This window comes from Plectropomus leopardus, chromosome 6 (assembly GCF_026936395.1).
Source record: "Plectropomus leopardus strain MGB_pleo_1.0 chromosome 6, ASM2693639v1, whole genome shotgun sequence".
Taxonomy (NCBI): Eukaryota; Metazoa; Chordata; class Actinopteri; order Perciformes; family Serranidae; genus Plectropomus; species Plectropomus leopardus.
The window spans coordinates 28,054,834-28,075,420 of record NC_142181.1 but is presented as its reverse complement, the minus strand read 5'-3'; the positions used below and the strand labels follow the sequence as shown (position 1 = coordinate 28,075,420).

At 39.2% G+C, this 20,587-nt stretch overlaps 1 protein-coding gene across 1 annotated transcript in view; it reads right to left on the bottom strand.

The window, feature by feature from the left end:
- nbeab (neurobeachin b) overlaps nucleotides 1-20,587 on the bottom strand; it is a 291,848-nt gene that overhangs the window by 115,828 nt on the left and 155,433 nt on the right. Inside the window, exons 38-39 of the mRNA XM_088079139.1 lie at nucleotides 19,977-20,143; nucleotides 8,511-8,635 (exon numbers count right to left, since the gene is read on the bottom strand). Coding sequence (XP_087935265.1) covers nucleotides 8,511-8,635; nucleotides 19,977-20,143 — 292 coding nt within the window. The remainder of the gene's footprint in view (nucleotides 1-8,510; nucleotides 8,636-19,976; nucleotides 20,144-20,587) is intronic.

Sequence of the window (20,587 nt, the reverse complement as noted above, 5' to 3'; positions counted from 1 at the left end):
CTCTTTACAAACATTTTCATTTGCTCACCCTTGACCACTTAATAGCAAAACAAAGAGAATGGCCCTTTGAATATCTGATACAACTCACACGAATTACCTAAACTCAAAAAGGACAAGAGACAAGTGCATTCTGGGGTAGATACTTTGTGCATATCCAATTATCACGTACTAAAGGATTTAAGCAGTATTTGTTCGGTTGATTTTATGGTGTGAGAAGCTGAAATTCTTTGAGTTATACAAATTAAAGAAAGGGAAAAAAATGTTGTCACTGCATAATGATGCTTCACCAACTAGCATCTCTAATTAACCTTATAGAGTGAGCAGTCCATCAAAGGCCACTGCCGCTGACTTCTCAATGTCTCTGAAAAAAGTCACAGCAGTTTTATTTCATGTCTACTCTCAAGCCCTTCAGGAACAACGCCAGGAGAAGCCACCGATCATCAGTCTCACGGGTCCTCTTGTTCAATCACTGAGTTAAAACTGCCTCAGAGTGCACTAATTACACTCAGTAAAGTGCATTTCAGAGCTTTCATGACCCCATTGGAGGCTGATGAAGACCTGCCAGCTGTGACCAAGGGAGGACGCCCCGGAGCACTCAGCACTGGGGTTCAACGAGGATCCATGCTCCTGAGTTCCCTCTAGGGAGTCTACCGACTGCCTGTTGTGGCACAATTTTCCAAAAAACACACTAACAACACTTACATTTTAAAACAACAACATTGTGGTGCTGGGTGACGTTGCTGACTTCTTTTATTACGTAATCTTCATGACAAATCAGAAGCAGTCACCTGATGGGTCACTTTTTAGATTTTGGGTTTCATCCTTGAGTCAGAAACTTAATTACAGAATTATTACATTAAGTAACTGATGTATTTTTAAAACTAAAATCAGGTTTGGAAGTTAGCACCAGCCACCATAACAACATATGCAAGTGGCTACCAAATTTGCTTTACTCACCAGCCACAAAAACAATGGTTATCTACTGAATGGCTGGTAGATTTTGGAGTCCACCAGCCACAGTGGCAGGTGCACCCTGACTAGAATGATGTTTTATTTTGAAAATACATTTATAATGCAACGTAAAAAATTGTGAAAAAAGGGATGCTTTGTGTTTTAGGGATCCCTTGAGATGCCCTGTTTACTTTAAAATATCAGCCTTGAGGATATCAATCCTGGTGGATTGGGCAACACCAGTATTCACTGGCTGTAAAAGCAAATTTGATTTAGTAGTACAGGTCACAGAGTTCTGGGGGCAGCGAAACAAACTAATTTTGTTTTGACAAAGAAGTCATTTTTCTATTGTTCTGTGAGTAACAGTGATCCGACTTTATGCTTACACAGTATGACTCTGCGTACAGCAGGGCGAGTTGAAAAGAGTCGGTTACCTTGCTAATAGTCTTGTATAACCAGACCAATCTCCACAGTGCTGTGTCAGCAGTGGTGTGGAACCATATGAAGTGGGTGTAGTGGGTAGATGGGTGAGTTATCAAAGAGACAGTGGGTATACTCTCCCATAGAGTCCAATGGTTTTTTGGCTGATGGGTGGGTATAATGTAAACGGCCACAAAAAGAGGTATATAGTCTGTATGTATAACTGCATATACCTCCACTACAGCACTGTGTGTCAGTGCTTAAGAAAGGTCTGGAAGCACCCTTTATCATTCTGGTTTTAGTGGGAAAAAAACACCCTGGTTTGTTTGTATTTCTCAAAACCAATTGCAATGATGTTGAGCGGCACTATAAGCCCAGGATCTAGTAATGGTGCCCTTGCAAAATGGTAGCACACAGATAGTAGAAGGGGTGGAGAATGCTGGCTGAGAAATAGTCTGCCATTTGCAGGCTTATACCCACAGCCTATATCCTGTGAGTCAGACAACCTTGCTTAGTTTGAGGTGTGCAGGCTGTTGCCTGCAGCTTTTTATCTAGCAGCTCACTGTGGCTGATCCTTCTTGTATTGTTGCCCCCTGCAATATTACAAAGAGATCTGCAGTCAAAAAATGACCATTGTCTTGTTTTGTAGATACATTTATGATGAAGTAGAGCAATAACTGCTAAGCTCACTGAACGACACACTGCATTTCCTTGACAGCTCCAAAATAAAGATCAATTTTTGCTTCACGTTAAATGCTTTTATTGTGAAGCTGCAGCAAAAAGGAAATCTTTGGTCTAAGTTAATATGGGAATACATAAATATTGCAATACTTTCATCAGTTGGTTACAGGCTCTGTCCTCATTGTGTTCCCTCATTCAGAGATAGATAGTGATGGGAGTTGGTCCCTGGATGTAACACAATGAGGGATCATTCTGAATTGCAAACTAAAGTAATATCAGTTCAGAGGGAAAAAAAAGTATGTTTGATAGAAGGAGCACAGGGGGCCAGATTACAGATGCATTCTTAATGGTGATAGTGACAGTTCTCCTTAAAATACTTTAAATGTTATAGTTTTCACTATTACAAATAAAAAAATGACTTATGTGGAAAAAAATCTGCACAAGCACAGTAGCTTTATCTTGTGTTTCACATAAAACAAAGAGATAAGAATAATTTTCCTCTTCCTCAGAGTGATGAAATCGCGTAAATGCGTTCTTTTGTGAACAAGCTAAAGCCTAATGCTAATAAACTTTTTAATCTTAGATACTGGCCACCACTTCTGAGATATTTCAGCGATCAGTAGTTTTACTGTTCAGTATGGAACACATAAGAGTTGAAAGCCCTTTAAAACACTGCTGAATTAAGTAATACTGTTGCCAAGGGTCCATGTTTCATGTACTGCAATACTGGAGAGTTTTGTGGCACTGGCTTTTCATTTTTATAGCCTCAGTAGACCATGAGTTTTTTTTCTAAGTCTCCTGTGTATTATACACCCTGCCTCGACCACTTCACTGCTGCTCCTCAAATAGAAATCCACAACATAATGTTTCACTTAGATTCAACTTATGTCTATGGGTACTTCTCTTCAGCAGAAAAAAAGCTGATTCACAAATACTTTGGGTAATTCAATATACACGGCTTTAAATAAAACACATAATATCTCAACGTTGGTCATTTTTCATGAACTGGTTTGATCAGCAAAGCAAGATCTGGATAATGCTGGAAAAGGGTAAATGTGGGCCTCTTGTAGAAATCACTGAATGTTTGTCAATTGATATGACAGGCAATATTTTGGAAGCGGCTAAAGACACACAGCTATCCAGATCCCTTTCTAAACAAAGACTTAAAGCTTAAACTCTGGAGCTTTTGCAGGAATTATTCTGCTTTATGTCTCATTCTGTCAGATCTCTATAGATAACATGCATTAGTATAAGCCTCTGCTCCATGGCTTATTTACTACACTATCTTATGATGTACATCAGTGTTTTGCGCAGCCGTTCCAGCAGCCACATAACGTGAGTGCCATAGAATGTTTTAAATATATCTCTTCCGTTTCCCAGACTCTATGTGTTTCAGATCCTGCCCTCCTACGCACCCTTCTCCATGGGTTCCACATTCCATGTGGAGAGAAAAAGTCCAGTCAGTGGGATTGCATTACCGGTACGGCGATGCAATTCTGCCCTTTGTCTCTTCGCTTTTATTTACTCTGCACTGAAAGATGAAATGAGGGGAGGAAAAATGACAGCTTCATACTTCCTGTGATGCAAGCCATCCGTTTTGCAGAGTATGTGTTTTGAGACCGTAAAAGTAAACATTATAACTTTGATGTAGGGAAGTTTATATGGTGCAGACGCTTCCTCTTGGGGTGTTCTTTATTCAATATCCTGGTATGTGCCGTTCGTGTCTACTGTGCTGCCAGAGGTTACAAACAATCTCATTTTCTCTCCATCAAAACATTAACAGCAGTGTCTAATAATCTCCACATCTGGACCTGAACATAGGTACTCCACATAACCATTTCTGAACATAAAGGCTGCACTCAAATGCCTGGATTTGCATATTAGTAAATGGCCCAATGTCATTTGTCACAGTTTAATATCTTGATTTTAAAGCTGGAGAGGGTTAATATCACATCATGAGGCTAGTGCCTCTAAAGAGCTATAAAGATCTGCCCAGGGCAATCAGCTCTGAGAGAAGCCGCTCACCTGAAATGAGACAGCAAGGACACCCTGAGGTAAAACACCCCGTTAAACACTTGGATCAATATTAACGTGACTTCCATTTCATGCTTGCCCAATTCCAATCACCTAACAATATACTCTGATACTGGGCCGTGGCTGGCTGTAACAGGGCAGGTTATTACAGGCAGAGGGCAGAGACCGAATGTGCTGGCTAAGCTGTCAATGCTGCTAATAGACAACGAGGCAGAGTTTAAGGCAGAGTTTAACCTCCCATCACACATGCTCATGAATGTGCGCACACACACACACACACACTCTGCACAAAAGTGCTTACACTGGTGTTCTTTTTTTTTAAGTTTCCCTTTGACATCTGCACGCAGAGTTTTCAGAAGAATGTTGCTAAACTAAACTATATCTTGTACAAAAAAAAAAAAAATCTAATTTTAATATGTGAGTTCAAGAATATCGGATTATAACCAAAAATTCAATCAATTAGAAAGAAAATGCATTTCCTGCAGAGATGAGTGTGAATGCTAAAGCTAGGGTAACTTCCAAAAACAGTAATCTTTAATGCATTGGAGTATGTAGTACACGCAGTATGCAGTACAGTTAAGGTTGGAGGAAAAACAGATGATATATAGTATCGCAGTATTTTTGTGTAGCAATATTGTATAGTTACACAGATTCCCCAAACTGATTTGTTTAGGGGTGCATGGTGGCCCAGTGGATAGAGCAGCACCCCATGTACAGAGGTTGTATCCCTGCCACAGCGGCTATGGGTTAGATTCCAGCCTCGACCCTTTGCTGCATGTCGCCCCCTCTCTCTCTCCCCCTTTCATGCTTAAACTGTCCTGTCCATTCAAGGCAATAAAAGTCAAAAAAATAATCTTTAAAAAAAATAAGAACTGATTTGTTTAACTACATGCATTATTAATATTACAAATGCAAATTAAACGTTTGTTAGCCTACTAGAATTATAAAATCAATTGCTTTTTCAGTCCACCAGATACATTTTGCTGACTAAAGTTATTTTTTATTAGGTAATACAGATGTTGACAAAATTTTCTTTTGGTAATATATTTTGCACTTGAAAAAAATGTAATTATTTGCAATATAATTTATATCAATACCCAGCAAATCGCAACACATTTGAAATCATGATAATATTGTATTGTAGCTTATGTATTAATATAATATTGTATCGTTCGGCCACTGGTGATTTCAAGAGGCCCCACAATATGATTTTATCATGATACTTACTTATAACATACAATACAGTGCCTGTTGTATGTAGTACATAACGTATGTAGCACATGTTATATGTAGTACCTGTAGTAGGCAGTACATTAGATGTTGTATCTGAGTATGTATTACATGTAGTATGTCATTCCTGTAGTATTTAGTACATGTAGTAGGCAGTACTTGTAATATGTAGTAATTATAATATTGAGTACATGCAGTATGTAGTTCCTTTGGCCAGAAGGTTTGTTCAGAACAACGGATAAATTAATCCAACGTATTTATTTGGTAATTTCTGAGAGAAAACACAGAATATTGTGAGACTCTTGTAAGACTGCTGTCTAAAATGACATAGGCTACTCACTTCCTGAAATGCTCTTTCATTTTCCCCATGTGGGCTCGTAAGACTGACATTTACTGTGAACACAACAGTGTAAGTCTGCCCTCTTCAAACTCAAGATGGTGTCTGAGTGTATATTGTCATATCCTGCTGTCAAACCAGAAACGGTGTATTCAATTTGGACAACCTACTGGTTCTCCAGTAGTCCCAGATCCTAAAGCTTTAAAAATTACTCTCAAGGGCCAACTCAAACAACCTCTTTGTTTTTCTACTCTGGTGCCCATGCAGCCAGCAACCCACTAAAAGTTCAATAGAGTCCCTGTCAAATGGAGGAAACAAAATTTGACTGTTGTGACTAATATCCAACCTCTGAGCCTCTGCACTGGGGTTATCTGCTAAAGACAGTTCCAATCTTCAATACCATGCTAATTAAAAATGAATATTCATTAAAAAAAGAAAAAACTGTCAGAGTATATTTAAAGCAAAAACTGCCAACTGTCACTGCCAACGAAACCTAATGAAGCTCTGAAAAAGAACAAAAGATCCTTCTCAGTTTAACTCATAACAAAACCTGGTCTCCGCCGTGCAACCACATCAAAGCCTGCTGGAAAAAGCCTGAAAGTGCAGCTCACCTCTCAAGGAGAGCAAGAGGGCCATCCGACCGCAGGCGATCCCTTTCACTTGACAAGTTTATACATTATTCCGCTCATTAAAACCACCGCAAGCCAGCAGGACTTCAACAAGTCTTCAGTCAGTGACACTGAGGCATTAATGTCACACAACAGAAACAAAGCTGATGGCTCAAAAGGATGTTCTAGTGACTGATACAATACATAATCTAATATGTATTTGTGGCTTTTACTTGAGGACATATGTCACACAACTCACTAGAGGATGTGATCAACACATTTACCAATATGAGCAAGTACGGTAAAGAGACCAACTAAAATAGCAGATGGAGCAATGGTCAGGATGAAAATGCTTTTAAAAAATTAATTTTAAAAAATCTGCCTTTATAATTCTCTTCCCCCCTAGTTTTATACAAACACTGGAGTAATTTTATTAAAATTATCCACCAAAATTATGTGTTTTATGTTTATGGATCCAATCAAAAAAAAAATGGATGTGCCAGACAGACATTTAGCCTCTAGCACACCGTTTAAGCATCATATACTTACAAAGGCTTTAAAGGCAGCTTTTTGTAGCTTGCCTCTTACTAGAGGCTGTAAAGGACATTCATTTGTCTCTCTACAACATAGCTTAAAGCGGCATCTTGCAGTGAAGATGAACTGCGGTTGTTGTCCACTGAGGTTGCGTGAAGAAAAACTTCAGCGGCCAACATGAAAATGCAAGTGGCCCTGTTGAGAGACCGTGGTTGGTTTGTCTGTTTCTGCAACTGTATAAACAACATGGTGGACTCTATGAAAAAGGACCTGCTTTATGTAGATATAAATGGCTCTTTCCAAGGTAACAAAAAAACAAAGATTCTTACCCTCAGGTGATTATAACCTTATGGATACCTAACAATGAATATTATATTTAATTTCTATGTTTCTCTAAATCCAACAATTGGACCTTTAATACAAGACTGCTACAATGCACAATTGCTTCCACATACATTAGATGTTTAGCTAAATGCAATTTTCATTATTTCAGCCTTTTTTTTTCTTAAATTATTGTTTTTGAATTAAATTCATCTTTTTTTTTGGTTTTTAAGTTGCTGGATTATGTGGCAGGAGTAGTTTGAGAATTTTCTATTGATTTTGATGTGTTTCACAGGTGAGATGGTATCTACAGGTAGACAATGTTAATGCAATGTAATGAAATATCTTTGATGATGATACTGAAAGTCTTAAAAGCCTTTAATATTTCGAGCCAGTGTTACATTTGTTTCCCAGAGTCTTCCCCAAATTAGTATCCACATACTACAAAAAGCCTACAAAATTAGCTTTTGGCTAAAAATAATGTAACCACCACAAAATCTAAAGCAGACGGTGTAATTATTCTCATATATGGACCACCTGCAGACGAGGCAGCAGCTGGTGTGTGTTATGCTATAGGCCGAAAATGATCTTCATAAAGCAACTATGGTGCAACTAGAACTGAGAGCAGTAAAAAGACATCCTGAACCCAACCAATGGTCAGCGCCAGTGGCTCAACATTTTGACAGCTAGAGGTCAGTGAACATAGTGATCATTATGCATGCTTTGCTGTAAGTCTAACAGTCGTTTTAAAAGTTTTCCCTGACCATACTGCAATGCCTGTTTTTTATTTTCTATAAAGAAAAAAAGGTGCTTACTCCATTAACTTTAGAATCGATACATTCACGCTTGTGCCATTAATACAGTTGTTCTGCTATTCAATTACAGGCGGGAGAGAAGAGCCAAGGGTGTTTAATAGTACTAAGCTGCTTTCCTTTAAAAGTCGGTGTTGCACAGCATAAGGCAAAATTGACACAAGGTGGTGGGCAACACTAAAGGACTGCCCTGGTCAATAAAAAAAGTTTCAGGCAAAGAGAAGAAAAAAAAGTCTCAGGCGAAGAGAAAAAACAATAAAGGGAGAGATCCAATTTGTTCTTGAGTATGTGTTGTGATGGAAATAAAAAAGTGCAATAAAATGTATGTGTCATGTTCAATTCAAAGCACTCATAAATACGTCACCTATAAAAATGACACTTAATTTCTCCGAGGCAATATGCTAAACTATATGGACAAGCCTGAGCTAACTTAAATGCCCTTTTCATGCCTTTTCTGTCACGCTTTAATGACATCATTGATATTGGACATTCAATATGATGTAATGATGTGTTGATGATGATGTTTGGCTCCCTATGCTGGGTTTGAAAAACACACTCAAATAAAAAAAAAAATAAACTTACCATATTCCTGCAGTGACTTGCATGTGACATCTAGGTGGGTGGAGCCAAATGGGTTTCTGACAAATCTCCGCCTTCGCCGCAGGTCATCTTCCCAGTAATCCAGACGCCAGAAGTCGTGCAGTTGACTATGAGAGACAAGAGGACAGGCAGGTTAGGTGTAGCGCACACCCCTCAGTGAGGGTCTGATTACAGCAGCCACTTCCTTATCAGGAGAAACATCTTGAGGAGGAAAATCAGGCCACAGATAGCAGATTTATTAGGCTGACTAGTGGCATGCTCTGCAGAGGCCCAGTAATGTTAGCTCTGCTAAATCCTATAGCATCAGAACAGCAGGGAGCAGCAGCAGCCGCAGCACACATAAATCACAGGCACTCCCATTAACAAATACAGCATCAAATTACAAGTATAAATGGCACAGCTTGCCTCCTTTTTTACAATGTTTTTTAACAAGTCTTGTAAATCAAAGGTAGGAACCTCAACGCAGACAGCGTGGGGTTTAATGATCGGGGTCTTGGGGCGGTTGAGGCATGAGCCTATAAAACAAGCCCCCTCCTTGCATATGTGGAGCCATGATTAAAATAATGTGCTGAAATATTCATTGAAATGATTCCCAGAGCCCTGGAGCAACCCGGCTGAAAATTGCATTTTTATTCATTATTAATAACAGCGGATTAGGGTCGTAAAAAAAAGAGAAAAAGAAGAAAACAGTACCAGCATGTGGTAACCATCTTTGTAAATGATTATTCCAACATTAGTGAGGACCTGGGATAATTTTATTGCTTGCAGCTAATGCAAACCATTAAGCACCAGGACTAGCATTAGGTTACTAAGTGCTACTTGGTCCAACTGTGCAGTTAGGTGAAGAGATTTCAAAGCCTTTATGCTTTGTTTAGTGGGAAGTGCAGCAAAAAAACAAAAAACATTACTTTCAATTTACCTTTAACAGGGAAGACAAAAACATAAAACAATAATGATGATTAAAATATTTAATGTGCAGTTGAGAGTAACATAAGATGTTATTACATCAGCCTGGCATGAGGTTCATTTTCACTTAATTGTCAGCCAACTTGGAAGAAATATGGCATCATTTGGCTTCATTTTGTTGAGCTACAGTACATGCGAATAAGAGAGAACATTTCACTTCTCCACCCAACACATGCTGTAGTAGAGCAGAACTCTTTATGCTATTATCTGAAATGTTGTCTTTGCCCATTATAAAAAAAACTAAAATAATAAAAACAACCACCCAAATCTCCAAATAAAACCTTAGAGCTGGTACTGTGTGTCCAAATCCAGATTTTTTAGTGCGTGCAGGATACAGTATAAGACTTTGGCAGGCAGCCGTCTATTGCATTGTATGGTTTCTGCCCCCTTCCCTGCCACAGTACTGAAGCAGTCTAAACAGATTAAAGTGTTACAGGGGATCACATCACAAAATACAGCCTCCTTGCTCCATGAATATAATATCTACAAATGTCAGAAATCAAGAGGCTCAGGAGACTTAGCTGGGCTCTGACAGCAACAAGAGCTCAGTTTCAGTTAAGTATCAATCAAAATTGAGTGTGTGTGTGTGCATGTGTGCACGCGTGTGCGCTCGTATGCACAAAGTATCACGAGCCGCTGTATGCAAAGCAAGACTCAACGCCTTGAGCTTGTCCCCTGTCAATCTCCCTCAAAGCTTAACGGAGGAAAAAAGAGATGTCAGTGGGTTGAAAGGAGAAACCCACGTAAATGATATTGTAAATGCAAGATTACACAGTGTGAAAAATGTAAATCCACTGAAGGCAACTGGGCGATTACTGCTGAAGATTATGTCCCCTAATTCTTAGTTCAAATAGACAGCAGATGCCAGTGGGGGATAAATCCACCACTTTGAAGATTTCCTTATAACAGTATTAACTGCATTTGATGCAATTTATTTGGTCTGCTTAGGGACGCTCATTTAAGTACAACTTTGGTTTAAGCTTCTCATTTGTTTTTAACTGCAGTCAAGTACACAGCAAACCAAACCCTAAAATGACTGATTTATGAGTTGGATGCCAACATTTTGATTTGTCTTCCCCTTGATCTGCAGATGGTTTCAGTTTGAATGTGGTATGCTGCTATTTGAATGGGACCTGTGATATTCTAGACTATGTGGTCAGTGCTTGACCGGATTTGGACAGTGCCAAAGTGCTGTGCTGAAGGGACCTCCTCTCTGAGGGTGGTCCAAAAAGTGCTCAGGAGGATTGCACTCCTGATGGAGATGTACAGCTGAGAGCTACTGAGCTCTCACACAAGAGATTTCTGAGGTGGCACTGAGCCATTGAACACATTTATGTCTACAGAGACCAGTGTGTGGGGTTTAGGGGGGTATATTGGCATAAATGGAATATGGTTTTGTAGTGTATTGTAGTTTTCTTTAGTGTATAATCACCAGAAAGTTTGAATTGTTGTGTTTTTGTTACCTTTGTTACCTTCCTTGTCGATAGTGATCACCTCGTTTCTACAGTAAACCAGAACGGACAAATCAAATACTGGCTCTAGATATGGACATTTATGTTTCTGTAGTTGGCAGCCTCTCTGTGACAAAAGGATTGGGAAAAACCAACCCCATTCTCATTCCAAAGTTGTCAAATAACCCAGTTTTGCAGTTCTTTCAGCATAAAATTCCCTGCCAAAAACCACCTTTCATATCTGTTGTTTATGTCCCTGCGTTGGTTGCCATGTGATTGCATTGTTTTATCATAACCATGTGCAGCGTCATCCCACCATGTGCATATGCTGACATCACAGTAGCGCCATCCCGGATGGCACAAGAATACCCAGAGCATAATATGTATTGTGGAAGTCCACTGCTAAGTGGCAATATATAAATCTTACACACTGTTTTTATAAAACATATGGGGGGAAAAAGGAAAAAGCAAAAAGTTTCACTTTTAATTAAAATCTGTGTCATTCTCACTCATATGGGACTCAAAACCATATAGTAAAATGGTACTTGGCAAACATATTTACACATATGAGCCATTTTATATATTTCAAAAGCTAACAATTGAGTGTGATCCCCTTTATTTTTTCAAGAATGCAGACAATACCAGTTTCAGTATAGGTGATAAAATACAAACCTGTTTCAGAATCATTAGTAGAAAGCTGATTGTCTGTATTGTTGGCATAACAACAACAAATTGTCCATACAATAGCGTTCTTGATTAGGCAGTGTTGGCTCGGGACCTCCTTATTTTCCACATCAAATGTGTCTGGCTTCATGACAACCATAAAGAATGGCTGTGAGCCGGCCTCCTAGAAACTGCCAAAATTTATTAGTCCCGTCACCCATCAATCACCCAAATGGATTTCAAACCGCATTTTAAAAGCTAATTTTCCAGCACTGATAACCTACAGGAAGCAGGAGTACCATTATTTATAGATGCTTTCAGACTTGCTAAGTGCAGCAGGATAAATGTGTAAGCGGACTCTCGTCTATTCTCTCTTTCAAATAGGTATTTAAAGCACATCTTTCCTCAAGGAGCCATCGTTGAGGTTTTTGAGTTGCCAGCTCTAACACCCCAGTCTACAAGGGATGTCTTGTATTTGTCTAAGGAAAGGGAAAGCTGACAGGCATATTTCAAAATAAAATGGGAAGGAAAATAAAAAAATAAAAGGATTGATAACAGTTTTATAGGAAAACTATAACATTATTCTACAAGAGAGAGATGCTTTTGAAAGCTGACAGGCTCATATTGGATTAGAGGGTGATATATTTTTGGTGCTTTTATTATTTTAGGGCAGTGGAGACCCTGTTTAGTGTTCTCATATTTTGTCTAATTATTTGGAAAATGCTATTAAGGAGAATAAAGGTCAATTTTAGCCAGCGCACAGAAATGCTAGTGATGTTACAAGGTTCAGCATGCTTGTTTGAGGCCTGAATTGTGTGTTTAATCAGCAGGCTCAGGGCACATGAGTGAAAAAAACTATACAGTGGTTTCCTAAATTTTATGGCATGCTAGATTTAACACTTTAAAGTGTTAAATTATTATGCCATTTATTATGACATAATTATATGAGGCAAAGATGAGGGTAGAACAGAAATACCTGGGGTTTGTTAGCATGGTTTTTAAAAAAAAAAAAGATTTTGTGTTTCTCACTCTGCACGTGGGATTCCACCTCTTTGATTACAATTTTGGCAACCTTAGAAAAAAACTTTTTTGCATAAAATACACTGAGCACCTTGCACTGCCTTGTGCCGGTTTCAACCACGCTGTAAAATATTGGTTAAATAACCGATATTTATAAAAACTGCACTCCCCCATGTCGTCAAGGGTACAGTAAGAGCTAGCCAACAGAAAGTAGATCATATACTGCAAGCATCCCAACACGAAACAAAATAAGAATGATGTTGTTTGCACTGATCTGATCTGCATGATGCATTCGGTAAACTATTTTTAGAAAATAGATGTTCCTAATTATTTTTGAGGTTTTACAATGCAACATAAGAAAAAAATGATTCTTCCCATGTCTTAGGATTTTTAAAATTTTCAGAAGATTGAAGACATTTTATATTAAGGACGAATGAATTCAGCGCCTTTTAAGTCTTTTTAGGGATCCACAGGAACCCTGATACATTTCAGATCAGCTACTTGAGATCATTTCATGCTCACTAAAATTCATGCTATTGCCATGTGAAATAAAATCCCGCACAATCGCGGTAAAATCATCGACACAAAGGCAATTACATGGTTCCACTGTCAAAAGCAATAATTACCTTCATGTTTTTCAAGGCACTTAAAGCAGAATGGCTCAATAAAACATGCACAGGGCCAGACTACAGACATATGAGGATCTTATGGTAACAGATTTCCTTTTTATTCTATTTGTGCTCAGAGGAGATTTGTGTGTGGCGGTCAGGAGGAAGGACAGGGACATGCTGATTCAATAAAACTCCATTATATTCCTTTTAAAAGCTTCCATTGGTGACATGAGTAGGGGGTAATTATAATAAATACCAGTAATCAGTGACAATTCTATTCAAAGGCGCAGTGACTGGTTTCTATCACACACACTGCGACACTGAACACACGTCAGTTTTTAGTGGAACTCTGAGGACAAGTGGTCTTTTCTTTCAATTTCAGTTGTCCTATCAGGCCCTGACTATGAGTTACACAGTTCATGAGGAATTTATGTGACATACAAGCATTGCTGCATATAACAATTGATTAAAAATACAATAAATATAAAATAATATACAACAAAATAAATGAAACTTGATTAGAAAATACATTGGTAACCTTCCTCACACATACTTGTCCAAACAAAATTATCCATGTAATTCTGTCACCATATTCAGTCCAGAAATGTAAGAAAGAATCTCTCATCTGACCAAATAACTGTACTTGAAGAAAGTGGTCTTTTGATCCCATTAAAACGACAACCACATCTGCAGATCTGTAACGAGAGGGATTCCGCACATCTTGAAAACCATCAGGCAGCCAGCAGAGTCTAAAAACCAAAAGCGAGGAAATGCTAAAACAATGTCTGTCAACAACTGCATTATTTCTGGTAAGCATTTTCCCGGCACATTCCTCAACATACTGCTGCTGGATGAAAAAACACAACAAAAAAAGACACTGTGCATCAAAAAGTGGTGACTGGCAACCATATGGTGATGAGCATTTCTCAGCCCACTGCTTTCAAAGTAACCTATAAACTAAAGAAAAAAAATACACAGTAATTTCCTCTATAAAAACACATCAAGTTTGATCATGCGTCTCTCGAGTGCCAAGTGTGAAGGGACTGTATGGCCAACATCATGATCAGATTACCACAGAGGGCTGCAAATGGTACACAAGACTTTCATCCCTTTAATTTTGTAATTTCTTATCATCACTACACTCAGCACTGTTTCAGAAGTGAGGACACCAAGCTTAGATCCAAATGCTTCTAGTTATTGGTTATGACTTTTCTTTTGTAGATTGAGAGATAGAGAATAGACACACTGAGGAATGGGTATTGGACAAAGACGAAAGGGAAACAGCACAGCAGCAACAAGATTAACTCCAGGTCATGCGGTGTAATGAAGACAGACGTATGCGATCAGACGAGGGATGAGGAGCCGTACTGTACTGTAGGTGAACTGCCCTGCATCGCCAGCTTTGCAGATCCCCATCTTTCATCAGAAATGGGGCACGGTCAGGCGATGCCCAGCTCAATTTAAACACCCCTCGAAATTGATGATTGTGTGAATGGGCCTCTTTCCAGAGATAATTAGCACAGTGTGCAAGGTTAAGAGTGCCCCACGGGAATATAGCCTGGTGTAGGTCAAAAACAAATACAAGCAGAGAGAACATCAGTTTGCAAGAACAAAGGAGCATCATGTTTTAAAGAAGATCGAATTAAATGAAGAATAGAAACATTATCACTTAACAGGCTGTTTTAAAAGGAGCTTCATCTTAATGAATTCTTCATAGAAAATAGACCCCCCCAAAAAGAGCTTTGGGGGAATGGGCAGAATAGAAAACTCTAAAGCAGGAACGCTCAACTCGCTTACTGTGGGGACCACTTTTAAAAAATAACACGAGGCCAGGGGCCAGTTGCAACAGCTCAATGCATGTTGCTAGGATAGGACATTTCTAGGACTTTATGATGTTTCTTGGATTATAGGATATTTCTAGGATTTATGGACTTTTCTCTGATTGTAGGACATTTCTAGCATTTTAGGACCTGTCTAAGATTTTAGGACATTTCTTGGATTTTAGAACATATCTAGGATTTAATAACATTTCTCCGATTTTAGGATGTTTTTAGGATTTTAGGACAGCAGGAGCAACTCTATTTTGATGCTATTTTATGCACTCTGGCATCTTATGTATACTAGAAAAAAAAAAAAAAACAATTCCAAGTGAATCACTTTATTTTTATTGTGAATAAGAAAATGGTGATGGGACTCAGCAGCCTATCCGGGGCCAGATTTAGCCAGCGGGCCATAAGTAGATTAATCTGCTCTAAAGTCTTCCGCAAAATATGGGCACTTAGAAGTACAGTGATTTTATATTGGTGTCTAGGATTACCTAATTCTACTGTATTCGCAGAATACAGAATATACTACATTGATTACAATAATTTACAAAGACAGCAAAAAAGAAGATACCCTAGATGTCAAAAAGAATATTATTTTTGAATTACATCTATTATATTGTCAGCCTGATTTTTGTTTGTACTATCAGGCTCAACCCGAGACCTTGGCCTTTCTTTTTTGCCCCCAGAGGGGCCATCAGACCTCGAACCCTGGAGGCTGTAAGGCCCTCTAACGGTGCTCCCCGCTTTGTGCTAGTGGACTTCTATTAGAATTGATAACCCTTTCAGGCGAGACCAAATACTCCACACGCATCGTGAGTAAAAAGGCTCATTCCATCACAAAGTTATTATCCACGGGCAGATTGTTACCATTCATCAAGTGTGAGAGATGAAACTCACTGTTAGTCAAGGGAAACGGCTGTTTCACTGCCTTGCCACAGATCAATATGTGCCGCCATTTTCCTTTCTCTCCTACACTACAAAAAAGTAATTATACAGAAGAAATGTTGACAATCAATAGACTAGTCAGGTAAGGTTAAGGTCTGCTGTGGGGGCCAGCGGAGGCTCCTCCGTCAGCTGTCACTGATGCTGCTGATGTGAACACGGACGCCCGCATGGGAACAAAGGGAGGTTTGTCTCCTTCAGCCCCTTTTACATTTCTGTTAGGGCGGCTGTGTCGAAACAATTAGTACCCGAGGAGTGCTGCCGAGTGAGTGGTAGAGAACGACACAAGAGATTGTGACTATTTAAGTGTCAGAAGTATGTAGGCGTTCCTGCGTGTCTGAGTAAAGGCTTACTTAAATCTCCTTTACGTATGAAAATAGATATGTCAAACGTTAACGTGTCTGGCCTCATACATCCTTGGGTGCTTTATGTCGGCACAAATAAAGCCAAGAGATGGCACTAGGGGGCAGAACCCAAAGTCTCAGACAAAAAGAAATGAGGCAAAAGTGGAGGGTGTTGTAATAATACACCTTATAACGAAGACAGCATTGTAAACAGTGGTGGTCTGTGAGGCCATTAAATACAGGGCGACATGAGGAAGGCGGATTTATCTGACTATTGGTTTGCTCCATTCCACCGTTTTTCTAATGCCTTCGTTGCCTATCCTACTTGAACAACTCTACACTGCCCCCTTGATTTGCAGTGGCACTGCTCCTTTTCATCTGTTTCTATAAGCTTTCAGAAAACGTGCACAAATACGGATGAAATCAACGTATAGTATGGACAGAAGGCTCAAATGTGTCAGCATACGCATCTAATGTTGAGCATAAACAAGACCCAAGGCCACACTACATGCGCAAGAAGTTAATGGTGCAAACGTCAATAAAATAAATTGTCTTTTTATTTCAAAAGGCTTCTGTGATGCAGAAATGCAATCAACCTATATTCCACCTAGAATTTGTAAAATTATAACAGAGTATTTTAAATTGTTTGATGAGTTACTCCTTTTCGATGTGTGAGAATCAGTCACCGCTTAAATTACTTTTCAATATCGCGAGAGAACTACAGAATAAGAGACTTTATCGCAGTGGGGTATTCCTATTCAATGAATTCATCAGCCTCGCCTTGACATCTACTTTCACTTTAGACGAGCCTGAACTTTATAATCCACTGGCAGGGTTCAGAGGTCAGCAGCAGAGGGGACCAGAGGGCAGGAAAAATCACTCTCTCCCTGGAAAAAACTCTGACATCCAATTTTCAACTTGATTTATCAGTGTAAAGCTAAAATTGATAGTGTGTCATTACTGGGCAGGGAGCTGTCTGGGAGAGATGTATCAAAGCCTCCTCATTTTGATTTAGCACGGCGGATCAATACAACCCTATACTGTTTCAATTTGAGGAGTATTGATTTTCCTATGCTGACTCTATACAGGGGGACATTCATCATCAAGCAAGCATATAGTATGATCTAACCCAGCACCATAGGGTCTGATCTGCTTATTTTTAACCCAGATCACATGACTGCAGAGCAGCTGTTTGCAAGATTACTTCCTCGTTGTCGGCCATTGTGCCCCACACAATTTCTTACACTGTTTGCCACAAAGAGAGCAGCTTAACATGGAGTGGCCCTCAGAGATGCAGATAATGTGAAGATGTGTGTAATTCTGACAGAAACGGACACATCTAATAGTAGGTGAGGTGGTTATATCAATCTCAAGACACACTGGTAAAAGAAAAAATACAAACATATACTACTTTCTGCTCTCTGCTAGCCAAAGAAAAATTTTGCTTATAATATATTCTAGACAAATAATAAATATCCTCTGGCATGTCTCCAGGCAGAACTTAGGAGTAAAAGGCAAAGCAATTTCTGTGCATGAGGGTGAAAACAAACATCAACAACTAAAGTCTCTCTCCCTCCCTCTCTCTCTTTCTCAGACATAACAGACAGCCACCTCAAAACGCTTGAGGGCTTTATATCTTACAAGAGCAGCATAAATGGGAAAGTTAATGTAGCATTGAATAAGACTAAGCTGCTGAACTGCAACACTGCCTTGAGCTTGTGAGCATATTGCATCATTTTTCTTCACCAGCAGGTTACCATTAAATTTGAATTTGTTGGAAGTTTTGCGGTATCATTTACAATGCACCCGCGCTCAATAACCTTTTGTTTCAATGCAAATGCTATGCTGCTGAGAGAGGCTCCATAAATATTTGAACAAGAGCCCAGATTTCAATCCAATAGATTTTGTCATGGATGCTAAGGTTCAAGCAGTTTTATGAAAAACTGTAGTCTTCTTAGTCCATATATATTCTAATTTGACAATATCTATAATGAAGTACTGAACAATATTTTTATACACGCTCAGATTTCTTTAGTATTCTGAAATAATTCATAACAAATTAATGGTGTTTTAGAAACATAATGACACAGTGAATGATGCCAATATATTTGATATCAGTGAGTAAATAGACACTGGCCCCAGTCCACAATCTTACACAAATCCATGAAAAAAAGAAACCAAATGTAGCTGCTTAGGGCATCTGCTGTTTTTTGAGGAAACTCTTTGAACTCAACTGCGAGTCAAAGACATAAAATACAGCCGTAAAAAGTAATTACACCAGCTCGAATATTTTTCATGACGACGGTAAACATGGTTTAATATATGAAACAAAGCCACTTTCAGCGAACATGCTTGAACATCTGCAATGTATTTTCCAAAATTTAATAACAAAACCAAAGCTACTGTTTGAGCAAAGAGGCAGTTTGTTTTGGCAAATGAGCAGTGGTTGGTTGTGTAAATGTGGTCAACTTTCTCTCAAGTGCCAAGTCCTGCAGACTGTAGCTCATAACATAATTAAGTATTCTGATTCATGTTTGGGATTTCATTCTTTTACTAAGTATTTGTACATCAGATCTGCATCTAGTGCAGTAGTGAATCAAGTACCTGGTCGCTACACTTGATTAAAAGTACAAATATCTTACCAGAAAAAGAGTTAAAGTCACCTATTATGGCAATAGTACTCAAGTAAAAGTTTTTAATTTTATTTTTACAACTTAAAGTAAGGTTTGAAGAACAAAATCCATTCTTCTGTCCATCGTCCCCTCCCTTCCTTCCCTATTTTGTAGTGAGTAACAAAAATGCCCACAGGAAATGTAGTGGAGTAAAAATAAACAAACACTTTTTTTTTTTTTTTTTATGAAATACAGTGGCGTAAAAGTAAAAGTTGACAAAAATATAAAGACTCAAGGAAAGTGCAGATCCTCCCAAAAATACTTTAGTACTATAAGGCAGTATTATTACTTAAATTACATCACTGATCCAGTGATGCTGACGTTTTTACAGGCAGAATGAGTCTCAAAAGAGCCTCACATGCAAGCAGCTTCCTTGTTACATTTTAAACAATTTCATGTATGCTGTTCTATCCAAAGATAAATGGTCAAACATTTAGCTCTTGGCTCAGTACAAAATACAAACAGTATGTTGTAACACCTCTGTTTGTCTCTGGATCCTGCTACCCCACTCTGTACCATGTGGATGCAGGTGAGAGGTGGGAGGCAGAGCAGGAGAGCCCACGGTTATTTTAACAGGGCCCATGGGGAAGTCTGCAACTACCACCAGGTGCTGGGCTGTGTTACTGAGAGGGTCAATGAATGCCTGGACAACACTGCAGAAACACCCCAACCCCCTACTTCCCCCTCCACTCTCCCAGCCTGTCGGAAGACTGGCCAATCAGCTGTCCCCGGGGGATTAAGCCACTCCACACTGTAATTGCGTTTGCTGACCCGATCGCTGACCCTATCGGATCCTGGGAAAATGACATTAACTGGTGGTCCAATCCCATCACTGGAGAGTTTTGTGAACAGGTAACTTTTGTCCTGGATGTTGGACCCAACAACGAGCCGCCATCGCTCGTGTTAAAGACTTAACCTGCACTATGTCGTTCTGAACAAGTGCCAGGGCTTACCTCTGGGCCAGTGTCCCCCAGGCGCCGTGCTTGTTGGTGAGGATGTTGACAATTTTCTGCTTTAACTGGTTGGCTGTCACATGGTCTCTGTGTTTAGCAGCGCTTATCAGGTGGTCACACATCTTCTCTTCTTCTTTTCTTTCAGCAGCATATTGGGCACAGTTGGACTAATTTGAGATTAACAAGAGGAAAAAAAAAACAATGTGAACCTAATTGTATACGTATGGCTTTCAGTACAGTATCCACTGCCAAAAGTGATGTCTGACATTGTGCTAATAGCATTTGAGAATGTTTTACTTGAATAAAGCCAGAATAACATACACCCTCTAATGGAGCATTTGTCACACTGAAGAATGTTATGGCTTCATTCAACACACTTGAGTGCATAAAGATATTAGTGGACAGCTGAGAGATATATTTCTGCTCCCTCGGAGGAGTGTAGTAAATCATAGCAAGCACATGAAGGCAGTCCATTCCCTAACTGCAGACAGATGAGGCTCCCTGCTAGGTAGCCGTGGAGGGTGCTATTAGAGGAGAAGGGAAAATACTCTAATAGATCCACAAAGAATATAGCCTGTCAGGGTTAACAAATCTACACAGCCATTATATCG